The 17,584-nt window shown below is 37.7% G+C and overlaps 1 protein-coding gene across 9 annotated transcripts in view; it reads right to left on the bottom strand.

Moving 5' to 3' along the window:
• The window catches only part of raraa (retinoic acid receptor, alpha a), a 181,907-nt gene that overhangs the window by 19,769 nt on the left and 144,554 nt on the right, over positions 1-17,584 (bottom strand). For all 9 annotated transcript variants that reach the window (XM_028475405.1, XM_028475406.1, XM_028475403.1 and 6 more), the window contains one exon: positions 1,447-1,595. In XM_028475405.1, the coding sequence (XP_028331206.1) occupies positions 1,447-1,595 (149 nt within the window). The remainder of the gene's footprint in view (positions 1-1,446; positions 1,596-17,584) is intronic.

A 17,584-nucleotide genomic window follows, 5' to 3' on the forward strand; every position in this document is an offset into this window, starting at 1 on the left:
TCTGTGATCATGGAAAATCAGTGACCCAACATGAGGGGCACGGACCAAAACTGGGACAGAGAGAAGAAGAGTGGACGAAAAACAACCCATCTTTCAGTCCAAGACCAACCATAATTTTCTACGAACCATACATTATATGTGACCTTAAAAAGACTTAACTGTCATACATTATGGGCCATTGTTGATTCGATAACTCTCTACTTAAGTTCTTCTACAATAGCAGAATTGTTGCACAATAATATTCTACAGTCACCTGTTCACCATCCAGCAGGTTGCCATTTCGACGCCTTCCATTTAGGGGTGTCCCGATCCGATATTGATATCGGATATCAGTCCGATATCAGCCAGAAAACGAATATCGGATTTTGTCGGACTGAATCTGAAATTTCTGAGCTTTATTATATTAATTCAATTGTAGTATACTGTAGATATTATGTTGAAGGTTAAAATGTATGTAACCAATTGGTTAATAAAAAAAATGTTAGTTTTTCTCATCCCTACTATTGCTGACTATTGTTCTTTGTTTGACTACCATCACTTGATCAAGTCTTTTCTAACATTCCACACTATTAAGTAAGTGATAAAAATATGTATGATTCATGCTGATATCGCATCGCATCGACATTGGTATCGGTCAATACTCAAGGCTACAATATCGGTATTGTATCGGAAGTGAAAAAGTGGTATCGGGACATCCCTACTTCCATTTCCATGTGCTTGGATTACACTAAAGCCCATAAAGTGTTTGGATCAATATAAAATAACTGCAAAAAACCACAAAAGAAAAACCTGACAATGGAAATATGAGGTATTCTGCTGGTTTATCACTGGTTTTAGCCTTTTGCTTCTCTGCACTTACATAACTGTGTCTCCTCGTCTTGGGATCATTCCTATAAACAGATCTGTGTATTTAGACAAACTGAAGAGCATGTATCCAAGCGCACGGCAACAATCAGCTGATAACACAGCAGATGGCAACCTCTTCAGCACCTATTCAACTCGTCCGTATCTATAACAGACGTGCAACACGTCAGCAGCTGATAAAAAGAACAATATTTAAAGCAGAAACAACACTACACGATAACAGGCACATCCTCTCTCTCTGTCATCATGTATTACAACGTCTGCAGGTATGTATGCTGAAATAAGACACTGAATTTGAGTTTTTAAGGTGATTTGACCAAGCAGCAATGCAGACTATTCCGTCACTGAAAGATTCTCCTCAAAACGTTCCTTTGGATCATTTTCAAGATCAAATTCCATCATCAAACACTGAAAAACCCCACAAGGATGCAAAATACTCCCAGACCAGACGTATCATTTTCATCTTGGAGCTGAGACAGTGGATTTTCTTTACTATTCCCAGTGCAAAACCACACAAAAGCTGTATAGATTGATGAGCATCTTGCTTGCTTGGCACATTCAGAGGAAAGCCAGGAGTCTCACCTTGCAGCCCTCACAGGCGCTGACACCATAGTGGTACCCTGAGGACTTGTCCTGGCACACAAAGCAGGGCTTGTAGACGCGGGGCGGTGGGGGAGGTGAGGGCGGGCTTGGCACTATCTCCTCCGAGCTGGTACTCTGGGTCTCTATCGCTGTGAAGGGGAGAGAGAAATGACAGCGTGGTTAGTCGACTCTTATCGGCGGGAACGGCTGAGGATGACCATCAAGCAGAAATCATTACAAGTCTGGTAAACACAATCTAGGACAGATACACAATTGACAAAATCCAGCAGGAATGCGATACAAAAAAACGCTACGACAGCTAGTTGATGAGGTGCTTTCAGATAAGCCACAGGAAGAGCTTGGAGAAAAGTCTTCAAAGAGGAAACGCTTGCCAGCACACTCCGGGATGATCAAAGCGTCAACGAATTCAGCCTCTGCAGCATCTTATTTACAGCTCAAATTCACTCTCTCTCTGTGTGTGTGTGTGTGTGTGCATCTCCGAAGCGATACCAGCAGGGTTCAGAGAAAGGTTTGTTTCTGTGATAAAAAAACGAACGCCTGCAGTGGTGTCGTTATTTTTAAATTAAGCAGCCTTTTCAAGTTGGAATACTTCAAAGTGTGAGAGGATAAATCATAGACGAGCCCAATGAGTCAGGAGAACTGCCAGCTCTTTGCTCGTGAAGTAAACAAGTCACTTCAGCTGTTAAATGTGCCTAATTTTTCAGTCACTTTCATCCCGCAGGTTCAACACAGCTCGGTTTCATCCAACGAAAGCAACAACGGTAAACAGAAACAACAAAGGATCCCTTCAGCGGGGGCTCAATACTCGTGCGTGGTAAACAAAAGAGTTCAGAGATTACATGCGAGTTAACCTGCCCTCATGCAATATGTATTGGACTTTGACCTCAATATCCTGTATGGAATTAAAGCCATATATTTAATCACATAGAAAAACATACATGGATGTGGCAGACCTTCACCCTGTGACCTATAGTTGACTAAAAAAGTGCATAATCCCTGTGTACCGATAAGTAAGTGCTGAGCCTTTGACCCTCAATGCAGAGATCCCAGCACGGCCGTTAAGAGGATCTGCCATGTTATCATAATTAAACAAACTGGTACAATGCCCGTCGGTAATATGTATTCATAGAGTGCAGGGGTCTGCAACCTTTACTCTTAAAATAACCATTTTGCCTCGTTTCACCTGGATTAACGTCCATACGGAGCCAGAAAATACCTTTTTAATGAAGACAACAGTGTATACAATTCAATCCGTGTATCATTCGTTTTTCATTATGTAACAAAAACATGACAAACTAAAAAACAAAAAACACTCATTATTTGATATTTGTTTCCAAAACCAAAATGAAAAAACGGAAAACGCCTTGGATTTCAAAGTCAAGCTCTTTTGCTTCGGTACAGAAAACCGAAAACGGAAAACGAACACCTTTATTCGTTTTCTCCATTACCGATTTGCCAAAGTACGTGACCCGGAAGTGAAGCGTTACACATTCCGAGATATCGTTAGCTCTGCAACACTTAGGAGTCTCTAAATCCTCCGAGATGTCCGTGAGGAGGTTCTGTGCCCAACACCAGCTAAAGCGAAAAGGACACGTTTCAGATGCACATTTGGACGCAGCGATCTTGTCATGCCGAACTGCCGTTAGCATAGCCGTTAGCGTCGGATGAGAGTACACTTCTGGGTCACATACTTTGGCCAATCGGTAATGGAGAAAATGGATAAAGGTGTTCGTTTTTCGTTTTCTGTATCGAAACAAAATAGCTTGAATTTGAAAAACAAGGCGTTTTCCGTTCTTTCATTTTGGTTTTGGAAACATATATCAAATAATGAGTGTTTTTTGTTGTTTTGTTTTTCATATTTTTGTTACATAATGAAAAACGAATGAACGAATGATACACGGATTGAATTCTATACAGTTAAAATTATATGGGATAATGTTATGAAAATAACAAAAACATGCTAATTGCTAATTTCTTCAAGCATGCATATTTAGCTGGCATGTTGGCAGTTAAATGAATCTGTTCCCCAAACAATTAAAATGTATATTCACTTCTTTCAGTTGATTTAGTTATCTTAAAACTAAAGAAGACAGAAAAACATCTGACTTGGTGCATCTTGTCACTTTGTGCGCTAATCCTGGATACTCTGTATTTGGTACACAGTATAATTAACATGATCAAAAACGAATTCTTTATATAAAAATGGGCTCAAGATCCAACAAAGGTTGGGAACCACAGCTCTAATGTGACTTTATTATAGACCTCTAGCAAATTTTAAAGAGAAAAATGAAACAATAATAATCAATCATAATCTATTTTTCTTGTGAATATCATTCAACTGCTCTACTGATGGAAATGCCTCAACAACTAAAACAAAAATAGCCCTCAAGTTAAAAGTCTTGGTCTAAAACTGTCCAATTACTGTATATACAGTATTTGTTCATTCATGAATATTAATATCTGGTGCTTGGAACTAAGTCAATGATGCATTTTTGTTTGACGATACATCGTCCCAATTCAAAGAAATCACATACATTTCGATTACAATTTATACATAACATCTGCCCTAATTCGGCTTCTAACCAGAACATGTGGGCGCAATAGCACTAGAAACATACGAGTGCAGCATTAAAATGCGCATCTTATCAGGCGACGCGACTCCGCCCCACATCATCAGCTCAACAGATGAGGGATTGGGAATGTTGGCAAGCTGCTCAGGAAACAACCTGCAGTACACGATGCTTGTTCGTATATAATCCACCTATATTTATCTTCACTAGGGGCTGGTTCAGCAGGTCAGCAGAACGGCTCAGACGATAACAAACGTGATGACAAACACGCAGAGCAACACTTAAAGTGAACCCAATGAGAAACAAATGGAAATATAACAAAGACAATTAGAGCAAACATTAACAACCTGCTCTATTCTTCCACAGTGACTGCATCTGCGCAGGGTGTGGCTGCCAGTCTGCAGCAGGTGCAGCAATAGGATGATCCATACAGAACAAACAAAGAAAAATGTTATAGCATGATATCGGTAGATTTAGATCCTGATAATTATATATATATATGCTGATATAGTATTTCTTGTTTAAAATATTGATAAGCATACCAATAATACTTTTTTTTAAATGTATTTTTATGAATAATAATTGCTTATTCTGTAGTGTGGAACATCAAGTGATGTCACTCAAACAGAGAACAATAGTCAGCAACAGTAGGAATGAGAAAAACTGACCCATTTATTATTAACCAATTGGTTACATACATTTTAACCTTCAACATATTATCTACACAGTATTCTATAATTGAATGAAAAATATAAAAAAAATTATTACAAATAAATAAAAAATTTAAAAAAATCGGAAATTGGAACCCAATATTTGATATTTGTTTTTGGGCAGATATAGAATCGGGACACCCCTAATATATATATATATATATATATATATATATATAAATATATGACTTTTCCTACATATACTGTTGTCACGTGTGTTCTGAATTGTAATTTTGCATGTGGAAATGCCACCAGCGGACGCAAAAACCAACAATAAAGGCCACTGCTATCGTTTTAAACCGTACCTGTAGTGAATTTGACTTGCAACCTCCATCAGAGATCATACATGATAGTTGAGGTTTTGTTAGGTTAAAACAAGTTTGCAGCTATTCTGCTTGAACCAGTCATCTTGGCTGTAGTGACACAGTTTGTAACTAGACTAAATGATGATTACGGTCGCTCCGGGGACCCTATCTGCCCCAAAAAAGCAGCATTTAACCTCCGCATATCACAGTATCAATTTTATGCATCTTTGTTGCGCAGGAAACTCTGGGTGACGTAAACATACTACAGCAAAGTAACTGTGAGTAGATTAGCCTGGTTGATGGTATTTTAGCAATGGAGGGGGCCAAGACCACGCACATTAAATTTGCGATATACACGATAAACGATGTTATATCATACGGTAGTAGAGATGTAACGATTCACTCAACTCCCGATACGATTCGATTCACAATACAGGGTTCACGATACGATTCTCTCACGATTTATTTTACAAAATGGGACTGCACACAAATGACTGAAAAATATTCCTTTATTTTTTTTGTAAAAATACTGTACTATTTTCCTTTTATTTTTCATTGTCAAAAGATTCCCTTGATAAACTATTCAAAACAATGCAATTTAACTAAAAATAAATCTTGAATGAAAGAAATAAAGGAATAATAACAAATGAAGAAGAAGCCTATTAAGTTAAATTCTGGTTCTATAGTAAACAATGCAAAACTGCATAATAGTTCTTTTTCTTTTTAAAAGTGCAACTGAAAATGTATATTTTGCCTTAAAAAAACCCAGTCATTTCACTGTATTTATGTCAGATATTTGTTTGGACCAGCAGAGAGTGCTGGTAACCCAGTGGTCGGTTGGCATGCAGAAATTCTTGCAGTGAAGAAGAGATGCTACGCGCTAGCAGACAGCGCTAATAGAAAAACGTGACTCTTACAGATATACACGTAATATTACAGATATTCTTTCGGTGCTAAAGGGGTAAGGAATCATTTATGAACATGTTTAAGAGTAGAAGGTGGCCAGAAAGAAAGTAGTAGCAGATTCCGCCCGCCGCCAACACTTCTGCTGTTTAAAAAAAGTACTGCAATTCAATTTTCACAGTATCGATGTGAATGTGATACCTATGAATCGATTTTTAACTGCCTTACGATTAATTGTTACATCCCTATACGGTAGACGTTTTTATATCGCACTATGATACATATAATGTTATATCGCACAGCATTACTAGAAGGCGTCCTAGGATATGGAGAAGCCCAATCACTACCCTGGGTGTTACATCACTGATAGGAAAATGTACAGCATGTCTATTAAGCAGGTTTCAGGTGACTGGAACAGTTAAGCCATGGAGTGATGAAGCTCACGTTGCAAAAGCTAACAGTGAAATGGACAAAGGCAGGGCACATTCACACATGTCATCCATGTGCTGCAGATATCTGAGAACACTTTCACCTCCTGGCCAATCTGTAGATGACATTGGTGTAAAGCAAGAGTGTCAAACTTTATTTTGCTCGGGGGTCACTTCTGGCCCTGTTGGCTTTCAACTGAGGCACACCAGGAATAATAATTTAAGTAGGATTTTAAGCTCGAGATGTGCTATTTGTTCCGCACTATTTCACAATCTGTTGTCTGTTTACAACTTCCAGATCAAAGGAAATGTGCTCAAGTGCAAAGCATTCAGTCACAAACATCTGGAACTAAACTTAATGGACTTTTTCCTGTGATTTGACTTCAGTGCACATCGTCTAATGGGCTGGACGGGATGCTCTGATGGGCCAAGTTTAGCTCCAGGGTCAGTATGATGAGAAATACATTTGAAAAGGTGAAAATTGATTAACACCAGCATTTGTCCACATATTTTTTAAGTAAAATGGATTGAAATAGAATTATGATACCAAGTCATACCTATCTGATGTTAACACTAAAGCCTTTAGAACAGGGGTTCTCAACTGGTCTCACCCTGTGACCCACATTTTACCACGGTCATTAAATCGTGAGCCAGTTTTTTTTTCAGAATTCAACCAACCAAATTTATTTTTTCTAAAATCGCTGTTGAAAACACACATATGTAATCTTTTTAAAAACCTAAATCTATATATTTTCCTGTGCAACATGCATTTCACAGCATGACTGTCAAAATATAAGTTTCTTTCAAAATAAAAGACAAGTCCAACATGAGAGATATTAAGTATTAATTTATTTTTGACCAGCTCACCGCGACCCACCCAGTATAGGTCCGCGACCCACTTTTGGGTCCCGACCCACCAGTTGAGAATCAACTGCTTTAGAAGGACACCACAGACGAATAGAACAAACAGTCCTTTGATGACTGTCCTATTGCAATCTTAAATGGCGCAGTTACCTCATTGTAAAACCTCCTTGCATAATGAATGAGAGTTGAGCATTTAAAGGTACGGTACGCTCCACTTGCACTACTATTGCGATGAAGCACTTAAATAAATTCCATTCAAAATCAACCCTGATTTAAAGAGAACCAACTACTGTCCTAGTAATTCACGCAGCCAATAGAGAGAGAGTAGCTAAACACGTACAAACATCAAACAGGACATTTCTCATCTAATGTTGATTTGAAATACAGTATATTATTATTATATTATTAAAAAAAAGCATATCAAATACAAACTCTTATCAGTTGCTATATCTAAATATTCTAAAACTCTGGCAGATTTCAATAGGGATGTCTTTTTCACTTCCAATACGATACAGATATTGCAGCCTTGCGTATTGCCCTACACCGTTATTGATCCGATGCAATATCAGCACAAATCGTACATACTTTTATTACTTATTTTGTAGTGTGGAATGTTAGAAAAGGCTTGATCAAACAGAGAAAAACTGACCCATTTATTAGACTTTTTATTGCCATTTGAAATTAAATTTAGGACCAATTTTATAGTAAACACAACAATTGGCGGCACCTAAAGTAAACACAAAAATAAACAAAATGACAGTAAAATACACACACACACACACAAAAAACAAACTAAAATAATCAAAATAACTCCAAAAACACACAAGATGATGACAAAAATAGCCAGAAATCTATGACAACAACAAAAATACAAAAAAACAAACATTAAAAGAAGCCATTCATTGATGATGAAGCCTTAGAAACACAGACAAACAGCTGTGCCACACACAGAAACCAGAAAGAAATCCATGCAAGCACACAGTTAAAGTGAGCAAGGGCTTCCCCACAGCCATTAAATAAGAAGCCCCATCCCAGTGCACCCACTTAATGAGAACGCCCATGGAAATCTGGGACGCAACACAAGGACGAGAGTCTGTGAGGGGGCTGGCAACTGTAATTAAATACAATGGTTGGCTCCTGGAGCCCTGTCAAATCCAGGCATGAAGCAAAAACAATGGCAGGCCTGTGGACGGAGAGCACTGAGCTGCTTCTTGGCCCTTCGGCAGCCCTCATCCAAAATTACACACCAGCAGTCTGTGTCCAAGCTCTGATCATCATCACTAACAACCATACAACACTGTCTATTGTGTGATCTGCTTTAAAAAAAAAAAAAAAAAACACACACAATCATATGCACAAAATCTGGATGAATTGAGTCACGCGGGCGATGGAGAGTCTTTCTCAATATCTTTGCAGTGTCAGTAGCACGAGAAATGTGGATCTGGCAAGACTTGCAGCTTAGAGTCGCTCCACAAAGTGGCCACTGTAACTGGTTCTCAAGTTACAGCAAGAATATCACTCTTTCATCCGAGACAGAAAAGAAGTGAAATGATGAAATCACTTTTGGATGAAGAGGAAAGAATGAGCAACTAGCGCTGAACGATTTTTAGAAAATAATCTAATTGCGATTTTTTTTCCCCTTAATATTGCCATTTAACATGCAAATATTTTTTCAAGGGCCTCTTGTCATGTGTTTTTCAATCAACACAAGCAATAAAATCAATTTGTTTCGTCATAAACAATTTCAGAGTTATTTAAACTTTAAATAAATATAAAATATACATTTTAAAGCACAGATTACAACGACAAAGCAAACAAATCTGTGGCTTTTCTTCTTCATGTTTCATGAAACATGTAAACATGTGGACTGCACTTCTTAAACACTCTGAACTTAACAGGACAAAAAAATAAATAAAAAATAAAAATGGCAGCCTTTGCGATTAGAAAATTGCGTTTTATGATATTGCGATAATATCGCAAATGCAATTAATCGTTCAACCCTAGTAGCAACCACGGTAAAACTTAATAGATTTAAAAAAAAAAGAAAAAAGTGAAGCAGCCCCTGCTGAGTAATCTATTATACTACGGTGGTGCAGGTGAAAACTAAACCATACAGTAACAGCAGGGAGTGTTAAGCAGAAACAATGCTGAATTAAAGTTTGCATCCTGGCATGTGTTCAGACCAGTCGCTGCACCCAGATTAAATGGCGCTCGACGTCACATGTACAGATTGGAAATAATCCGATACTGTACAGACATGACGCAGCAGAGCGTCGACTTAAATGACATGTTGTGCCTGCTTCAACCCCCTGCTGAGTCTAAAAATGATACGTGTAATCATGTAAACGGAGCAGGGGTTCCCAAACCTTTTTCGGGTCGTGACCCCATTCTGATATCACACAGTTCTGATGGCCCCAGGGACATTTTTTTCCCTCTACAATTAGTTATTGATCTTGTTGGTTATTACTAGGGGTGTGTATCGCCTGGCATCTGGCGATATTAAAGTATAAGGTGATTATTGTGATTTTTTTTTTAATATATATGACTTAAGAAACAACTAATCTGTAAATGTGTACACCTTGATGATAACATTATGTATGAAATATATATTATTGGCATATTTTACACTCAAAACATTGGCTTTAACATGCCATGTGCCATCAACTTCAAATAAACATAACATACAATCTGCCTGTGGTTTTTAAACCAACTTTGACTTTAGTGCAACTGAACTGAGGTACGTATATGCCTCGAACAACACATAAATGCAGAAAGTTAGTGCTTTATGTTTAGATTTTAATGAAATAACACAAGCAGGTCAACATGCCCAGGTTTCTGTGCACTTTTTTGTGCAGTTACAATGTCTCCTGCAGTGGAAAAGACTTTCCTGGTTAAATAAAGGTTACATTTTTCAATTTATTTTTTTTAATTTATTTATTTTTTTAAATAAAAAAACAATTGACATGAATGCATTTAGAATCGATCCGAGAATCGCGCGACGTAATATCGCAATATATCGCCAAATCGATTTTTTTCAACACCACTATCGGTTATAGCGTGTTACAAGTACAAAGTTAGCCAGGACTAGTGCACAAAGTGACAACGTGCACCTGATTTTAGTTATCGCAGATTAATCAATGGAGATAGAAATATGGAGCTGATTCTGCCTCTCTCTGCTGTGCTTTATGCATGTTAATGTGGATTTTTGTAGAATTTTACATTTTGATAGCGCTTAGAGATGACTATTGTTGTCATTTGCGCTATATAAATAAAGTTGAATTGAATAGAATTATAAGGTGCCACTCTTGAATCAGCAGTAATGAAGTACACTATTTAATTGTTTACAATTACATTTTTCTTTTTTGATTCATCCATGTTTACTGTTTGAGATTTTATAAACTTTATTTTTGTATAAATGTTTCACTTTTATTTTTGTTTACGTTGTATTCCATACAGTTTGCCTTTTCTTATTTATCAGTAGCTTTACAGTCCTCGGCAGGGTTACTAAATAAACTTCCTCATTTTATTGTTTGCTTCTTTGTCTTGAATCATTTTTTTGAGAATTGTAAGAATTTTTGTCCCATGTACAGCATATCAATGTTGTTATTTCATATATGACCGATATATCTGTTATTCCCTAAAATGTGAATTTAATCGAATTTATTGATTATTTAAAAGGGACAATGCACATTAATAAACGGAATTAGCCAAAAGAGGCTAGTTTTCATCAAGTGTCCCTGGCCAGGTTTCAAAAGGCAACCTGGGCTGTAATGTCAAAGGTATTAAATACAGAAAGAATTAGAGCTGGGCAATTTTGCCGAAAAAATAATCTTCGATCTTTTAAAGAAAAATTTGAGTTTCAATTCGGTTTTTGATTTTTTTTCTTCAATGCACCTAAAAATGTCTGCAGACATCAGATATATTGTCAAAAGTGCAACTTTATTGCTGTGATTGTCCTGAATAGTTAAAATGCATAGAACAATTCCAAAAATAAAAAGTAAATGATTTCAAGCTTTAACCCAGGTTTAAGCTAAAGTGCAACAGCAACTTAAATTTTCTGATTAAGAAATCAGATAACTACATATTTTATAGCATATAACTAGGGCTGGGCAAAAAAAAAATCGATTTAATCGATTAATCGAATTTGTATATAAAAATAATTTTTATTTTGTAAATTTGAGTTTAAAAAAAGAAAGAAATATTCCCACCACAGTTTTATTGGACTTTTTCGCATTCCAATGTGAGCCTGCCAACTCTTTGTTTACATGTTTGAGTAGGCTATATGTGTGCCACAGGCATGTTTCATTTTTTTTATTCGCACAATGCTGAGATGCTAATTTTTTTTTTTTTTTTAATTGTAATGTTATATATTATAAAATATGTAGTAATCTGATTTCTTAATCAGACAATTGAAGCTACTGTGAAGTTGCTGTTGCATTTTTGCTTAAACCTGGGTTAAAGTTTGAAATTGTCTCATTTTACTCTTGAGGAAAATCACAGCAATAAAGTTGCACTTTTGACAATATATGTGATTTCTGCAGACATTTTTAAGTGCATCAAAAAATCAAATCAAAACTTGAATTTTTCTTTAAAAAAATCGGAGATTTTTTTTTAGGCAAAATCACCCAGCCCTACATATATATATATATATATATATAAAAAAATAAACTCTTCCCTAAACATCTCAGCATAGTGCAAATAAAAAAATTAAACATAGCTGTGGCACACATATAGCCTACTCAAAGGGTAAACACATGTAAACAAAGAGGGGGCGGGGTCACATTGCGCTACGGTAACCCACAAGTACGGAACGCGAAAAAGTCCAAAAAAAACTGTAGAGAAAAAATAAATAAATAAATAAATATAAATTTTTAGATAATTAAATAAACAAATTTGAATTTGCAAAATAAAAATCGTTTTCATCTACAAATTCGATAAATCGAGTAAATCGATTTTTTGCCCAGCCCGAGAGAGAATAAAAGATGACAAAAGAGAACAAGTATGACAAATAACAATAATTACTGATAAAACAAAGCACTAAGCATGGACTTAGACTCTCAGACTTGCTACACAGTCTACTACAAAAGGAACACAGTTCAAACAAAACAGTCAGGCTCTAATTGTAAATCAAAGTATTTCCTAAAGCGAATCACTAGTTCGATTTACAGGTGAGTATCAAACCCAGTCTTGTGTGTCTGTGAGTAGCAACTCCAATTGTCCTTAATGCAGTCTATTCCCAAACTCCGAGCCAAAGCACTTGGTGATCGAATTAACTATAAGTGTGAGTGGTCTGTAGTTCCACTCTTCAAATACACTTTGCATACATCACAAACCCTCAAGTGCACTCAGAGCGACGGGCCCGCCCTCGCAGCTGCATCCCCACAGAAGCAATTACCGCATGACTAGACTCAAAACGACAAATACGCACAGGATTGAAATAAAACCTATTCCAATGATGGAGTACCCCGAGCTGAGAGGCTGACACGAGATAGCCTGGCTAACATCAGCAGTTCAAAGGCATCAACTGGCCTATGGAAGCGTGCACACAGGCACACTGGTTATTATCAGGCCTGCAGACGCTGGCTGGGCTGTCTTGACCCAGTGCGGCTGAAGCTGATCTTGAAGTTCATCTCTAGGTTAGTATTCAGTGATTTGATTACCTTCATCCCCACTGGTTGCCTGGCCCAGCTGTGAAGCATATTAATGAAATTTCACCATCATTAGGCGACAGGCTAACTACATTAGCAGGCTGGCTGGTTGGCTGGCTCAACTGTACTATTGGAGAGAAATAAAGGGGAATTCTATTCTCTACTTTGTTTGATTCTACTCCATTATGGACCACTGTGTTTCGCCCTGGAGTCCATTAGGGTTATCTGGACACACATGGTTTCCAACATGGAAGAACATATAGAGTTCCATTTATCTTTCCGTACAGCATGAGCGCAGGATGAGAGACTACACGCAGACCACCATGCCACAGGCTGCTACGCTAAGGCTCGCTTTGAAGTCTGCTTAAAATAATGAAGTGGGACGGCCAATGAAACAGCCCGAGGATTGCGACCGCAGTGGAAAACCTTGGGAATTGTGGGCCACTGTATCATATATGTCCTCATAAACCACTGGCAGAAACTTAAGAGCTTTTATATGCCGTAAAACAGACCAATATGTGAACACCAAATGGCATCACTGCAGGATAGAGCTCAACTTTCACTAAACGGTTTTTTTTTTTTTTTACTATTATTTTTTTTCCATGTAAGGAATGTGGCGAAACACACACACACACACACACACACACACACACACACACACACACACACACACACACACACACACAGAATTGCTTTGTCAGCACTCTCCAATTACTGAAAGGGGAAATGGGCCCGTTTCCTTGCTTACGGGGAAATCCTGCCATTCTCTGACAAAGCGTCATAACAGCTCGCTGCTGAAAATAAATTAGGTTCCATTCGCTGCCTTCACACTGATTAGCGAACGCAAAGCCATGCGATGCCATTTGAATACAAGCCGGGGGGGAATGTGGGCGTGCGTGATCACACGCCAGCAGGCATGCACAGACTGACAGCTGTATGGGAGAGCAGTGCTTAGGGTGTGTTTATGTTCAAACACAGAGTTATTAGACGGTAGAGCGAGAGGAATTGGACGGCAGGGCAGCACGGCAAAAGTGAAAACACACACAAAGAGAGGAAGGAACATGAGTGGACGTCGACACAGGGAAGGCGAACAGGCACCAGCAGTGTCCCCGTGTCCCCCTATCAGACCACTTTGTTCTCCTTCATCTCACACATACTTGTAACCTTTAGTGAGGGCAAGTAACTCCGCCCCTACTGATTAAAAAAACACAATGTTCTTAGATGCACTTTGAAACAGTCGATCTAGAGCTGGGGGATATTAATAATAATAATACATCATATTTATATAGAGCTTTTTTGGAAACTCAAAGTCGCTTTACAGAGTTAAGGGATTATTCTTTCACTCCACACTTAGTGGTGGTAAGCTACTATTGTAGCCACAGCTGCCCTGGGGCAGACTGAAGGATATGGACCAAAACTCATATCTTGATATTTTTTTCTCAAAATGGCAATATACAATATATATCTCAATATTTTCAACACAATAAAGTAGGACTGGGCGAAAAAAAAAAAAAAAAAAAAAAGATTTAATCAATTTATCGAATTTGTGCATAAAAACAATTTTTATTTTGCAAATTAGAGTTTAAAACAAATAAATAAATCAATCAAACATTTATTTTTTTCCCAGACGTTCCACGTTCCGTCCTTGTGGGTTACCGTAGCGCGAAACTCAAAATTTTCTTTAAAAAAAAATCAGAGATTTTTTTTTTTAGGCAAAATCGCCCAGCCCTACAATTAACAGAAAGACAATTCTGGGTTATATTTGCGGATGCCCCACAGGCCATTTATTAACAAACATATGCACAATATGTGCCACTTTTGGCTTTTTCCCCTCTAAGGGACAGCATGTGTGAGTGAGATCTGTAGTGATAGGAAGCACTCAGCAATCCATCCAACTGTGCTGTTCATACAGTTGTGAGAAATACTGAAAGCAGCGACTCCTAAAACAAGCATTTTAAAACAAAGTAAGCTATGAAATAAAAATACATTGTTAAAGGCGATATTGTAATTTTCTATATCGCAAAAATAGAAATCTCGATTTGATGCTGCCCACGCCTATAGTCATCATGAAAGTCTCTCCATCTGACTTTATAAAAAAATCAAATGGATTGTATCGCATTTATGTCATCACTGAATAATTGTGTTTTTTTTAATAGGGTCAATCACTCTTGGTCTCACTCTTTCCAGAGAGTAATAATAATATTCACCATTCAGTAAATATGAAGATTATGAACCAAGGGGAATAAAAAAAACCAAAAACCAAATGTTATTCACCTTTATGTAAAGCAGGAACTTTTTTAAGTTTTCTTGCAATCAAAACACCCGTTTGCAGGACAGGCTTGTTACACAATATTCTGAACAGCTGGAACGGAGTTTGGACACCCTTTATGATATTTTCTCCAAATACATGAACATTTTTTTCTTCTTATTGAAGAAAACAGCTTTCGGGGCCTATAAGTATCAGCCAAGTGTTTGTGCTCCACGTGAGAGGCTACACGTCACCATTAAAACTAATCATCTCAAGGCAAATAGCAAAAAAAGGAGTTGAATGGAAAACGTATTGAGCTATAGTGCTATGTCACTTTTACGTCTTCTGATTATTCATTGAAAGAATGCAGCAGGCATGCAGTGTTTGTTGTGCAACTTGTTAGAGGCATAATTGCTTATTTCTCACAGTTTGGAGTTTTTTATTTTTATTTTAGCATGATGCTTGAAGGTTGCATCGTCTCCAGGACCAAATTTTGATGGATAGCACTCCAAAGTGGGGCCTCATGAGCCTGCCTTCTGGAGTGTTATGGCTAGAAAAACACACACATATGTAGAAGTGATAAATGAGGGTCCGGGCAGAGGCCGAAGGGCAAGGTGCACCAATGTGAGGAGTCATTTTTGGCCTGTTTTGACGATCCCCTGCTCAGCACCAGGAAATGGGGATGTTTGTTTTGGACCAGATTTAGGGGAAAACTCTTTTTTTTCATTCTATCTGAGCTATCAAACAGAAATGCACACCCTGGAACACATTTTGAAAAGTGTTTGGTGACATCTTTTCTTTGCACATGCGTGTGAACATTGGGGTGCTCCTGTCTAGCCAAGCCTGGTTTTTATCAGCACAGTGGCCCCCACCATATTCCTAAAGTCCTTCTCCAAGGGGCCTCCAGACTACCTCCCTCCCCATGCTGCCAGGCCTCTGAAATAACAACACACCAGGTTTTCCTATCACTTGCTTCTACTGCAAATGGAGACAGAACTAGGAACATGTGTGGACAAACTAGAGAGCGATGGTGGGAGGGGGGAGGTGCAGCGAACGGTTGAACAGATGGCAAAGGTGAGGCCTGTAGGGGATAGACTTTGAGCTAAGACTTTGTGTTAACCACAGTGGCTGCAATGTGCTGTTACTGCTGCTTCTATCCTTTGGTACCATTAATTATATGCAAGTAGTGGCCTAATGGTTACGGAACCATTGCTGCCCACTGCTCCTCAGCGATGGGTTGAAAGTAGGGCTGCACGACTAGTTTGATCAATTTTGCAATCACGATTATAATAAACACATAGGAATGTTTGCATTTCCTGAAGAAAATGCAAGTGAGGATGCAGGTGCTGGCATCATTCAACACTACATTAGCATTAGCCTAGCTTTAACCCATTATTAGCATTATATAGCATTAGCATTGACCGAGCATTAACATTTGCTAGCATTAGCCTAGCATTAACATTAACATTAACTAGCACTAGCTAGCATTTGGTAACATCAACATTAGTATTCGCTAACATTAGCCTAACATTGACATTAGCATTTGAAAGCATTAACATTAGCATTCACTAGCATTAACATTAGCATTTGCTAGCATTAGCATTAACCTAATATTAGCATTAGCAAGCATGAACCTAACAATAGCATTAGCTAGTATTTATCTAGCATTAGCGTTAGCCGAGCATTAACATTAACATTAGCCTAACATTAACATTAGCATTGATCTAACATTAACATTTGCTAGCATTAGTCTAGCATTAACATTAACATTAGCTAGCATTGGCTAGCAATCGGTAACATTAACATTTGCTAGCATTAGTCTAGCATTAACATTAACATTAGCTAGCATTGGCTAGCAATCGGTAACATTAACATTTGCTAGCATTAGCCTAGCATTAACAGTAGCATTTGCTCGCATTAACATTTGCATTTGCTAGCAATAGCATTAACCTAATATTAGCATTAGCAAGCATTAATCTAGCAATAGCATTAGCTGGCATTTACCTAGCATTAGCATTAGGCTAGCAATAGCATTTTGTTCGCAAAGATTTTTAGGTAAAAATTGAAAATGGGATCTGAGCTGAAAACGCACTGCAGTTAAAGGGCTGTAGGTCAAAAACAGTTAAATATAGGAAAAAGTTGAAGATTACAGTTGAATCTTTTATAAGTTGAATGGTTGAAATCCGTTGAAGAATTGCTGAACAGTTCCAAGTTGAAGCGCCTCCTGCATCCTCACTACTTATTTATCATATTAGGGAAAATTTGTGTTTTTAATGCAGTGCAAGCAATAGGTACAGTTTACAGTGCAAATTTAAGCTTTAAAACAGAATTAAAATAAAAAATTGTACCAAAAATGTACCAAAGGCTAACTAAATAAATACACTATTACAGAGTGCAGAGCTCATATTTCATATCGAAATGTTGCAGACGATCAGGTTAAT

Source organism: Gouania willdenowi, chromosome 19 (genome assembly GCF_900634775.1).
Source record: "Gouania willdenowi chromosome 19, fGouWil2.1, whole genome shotgun sequence".
NCBI classification, from domain to species: Eukaryota; Metazoa; Chordata; class Actinopteri; order Blenniiformes; family Gobiesocidae; genus Gouania; species Gouania willdenowi.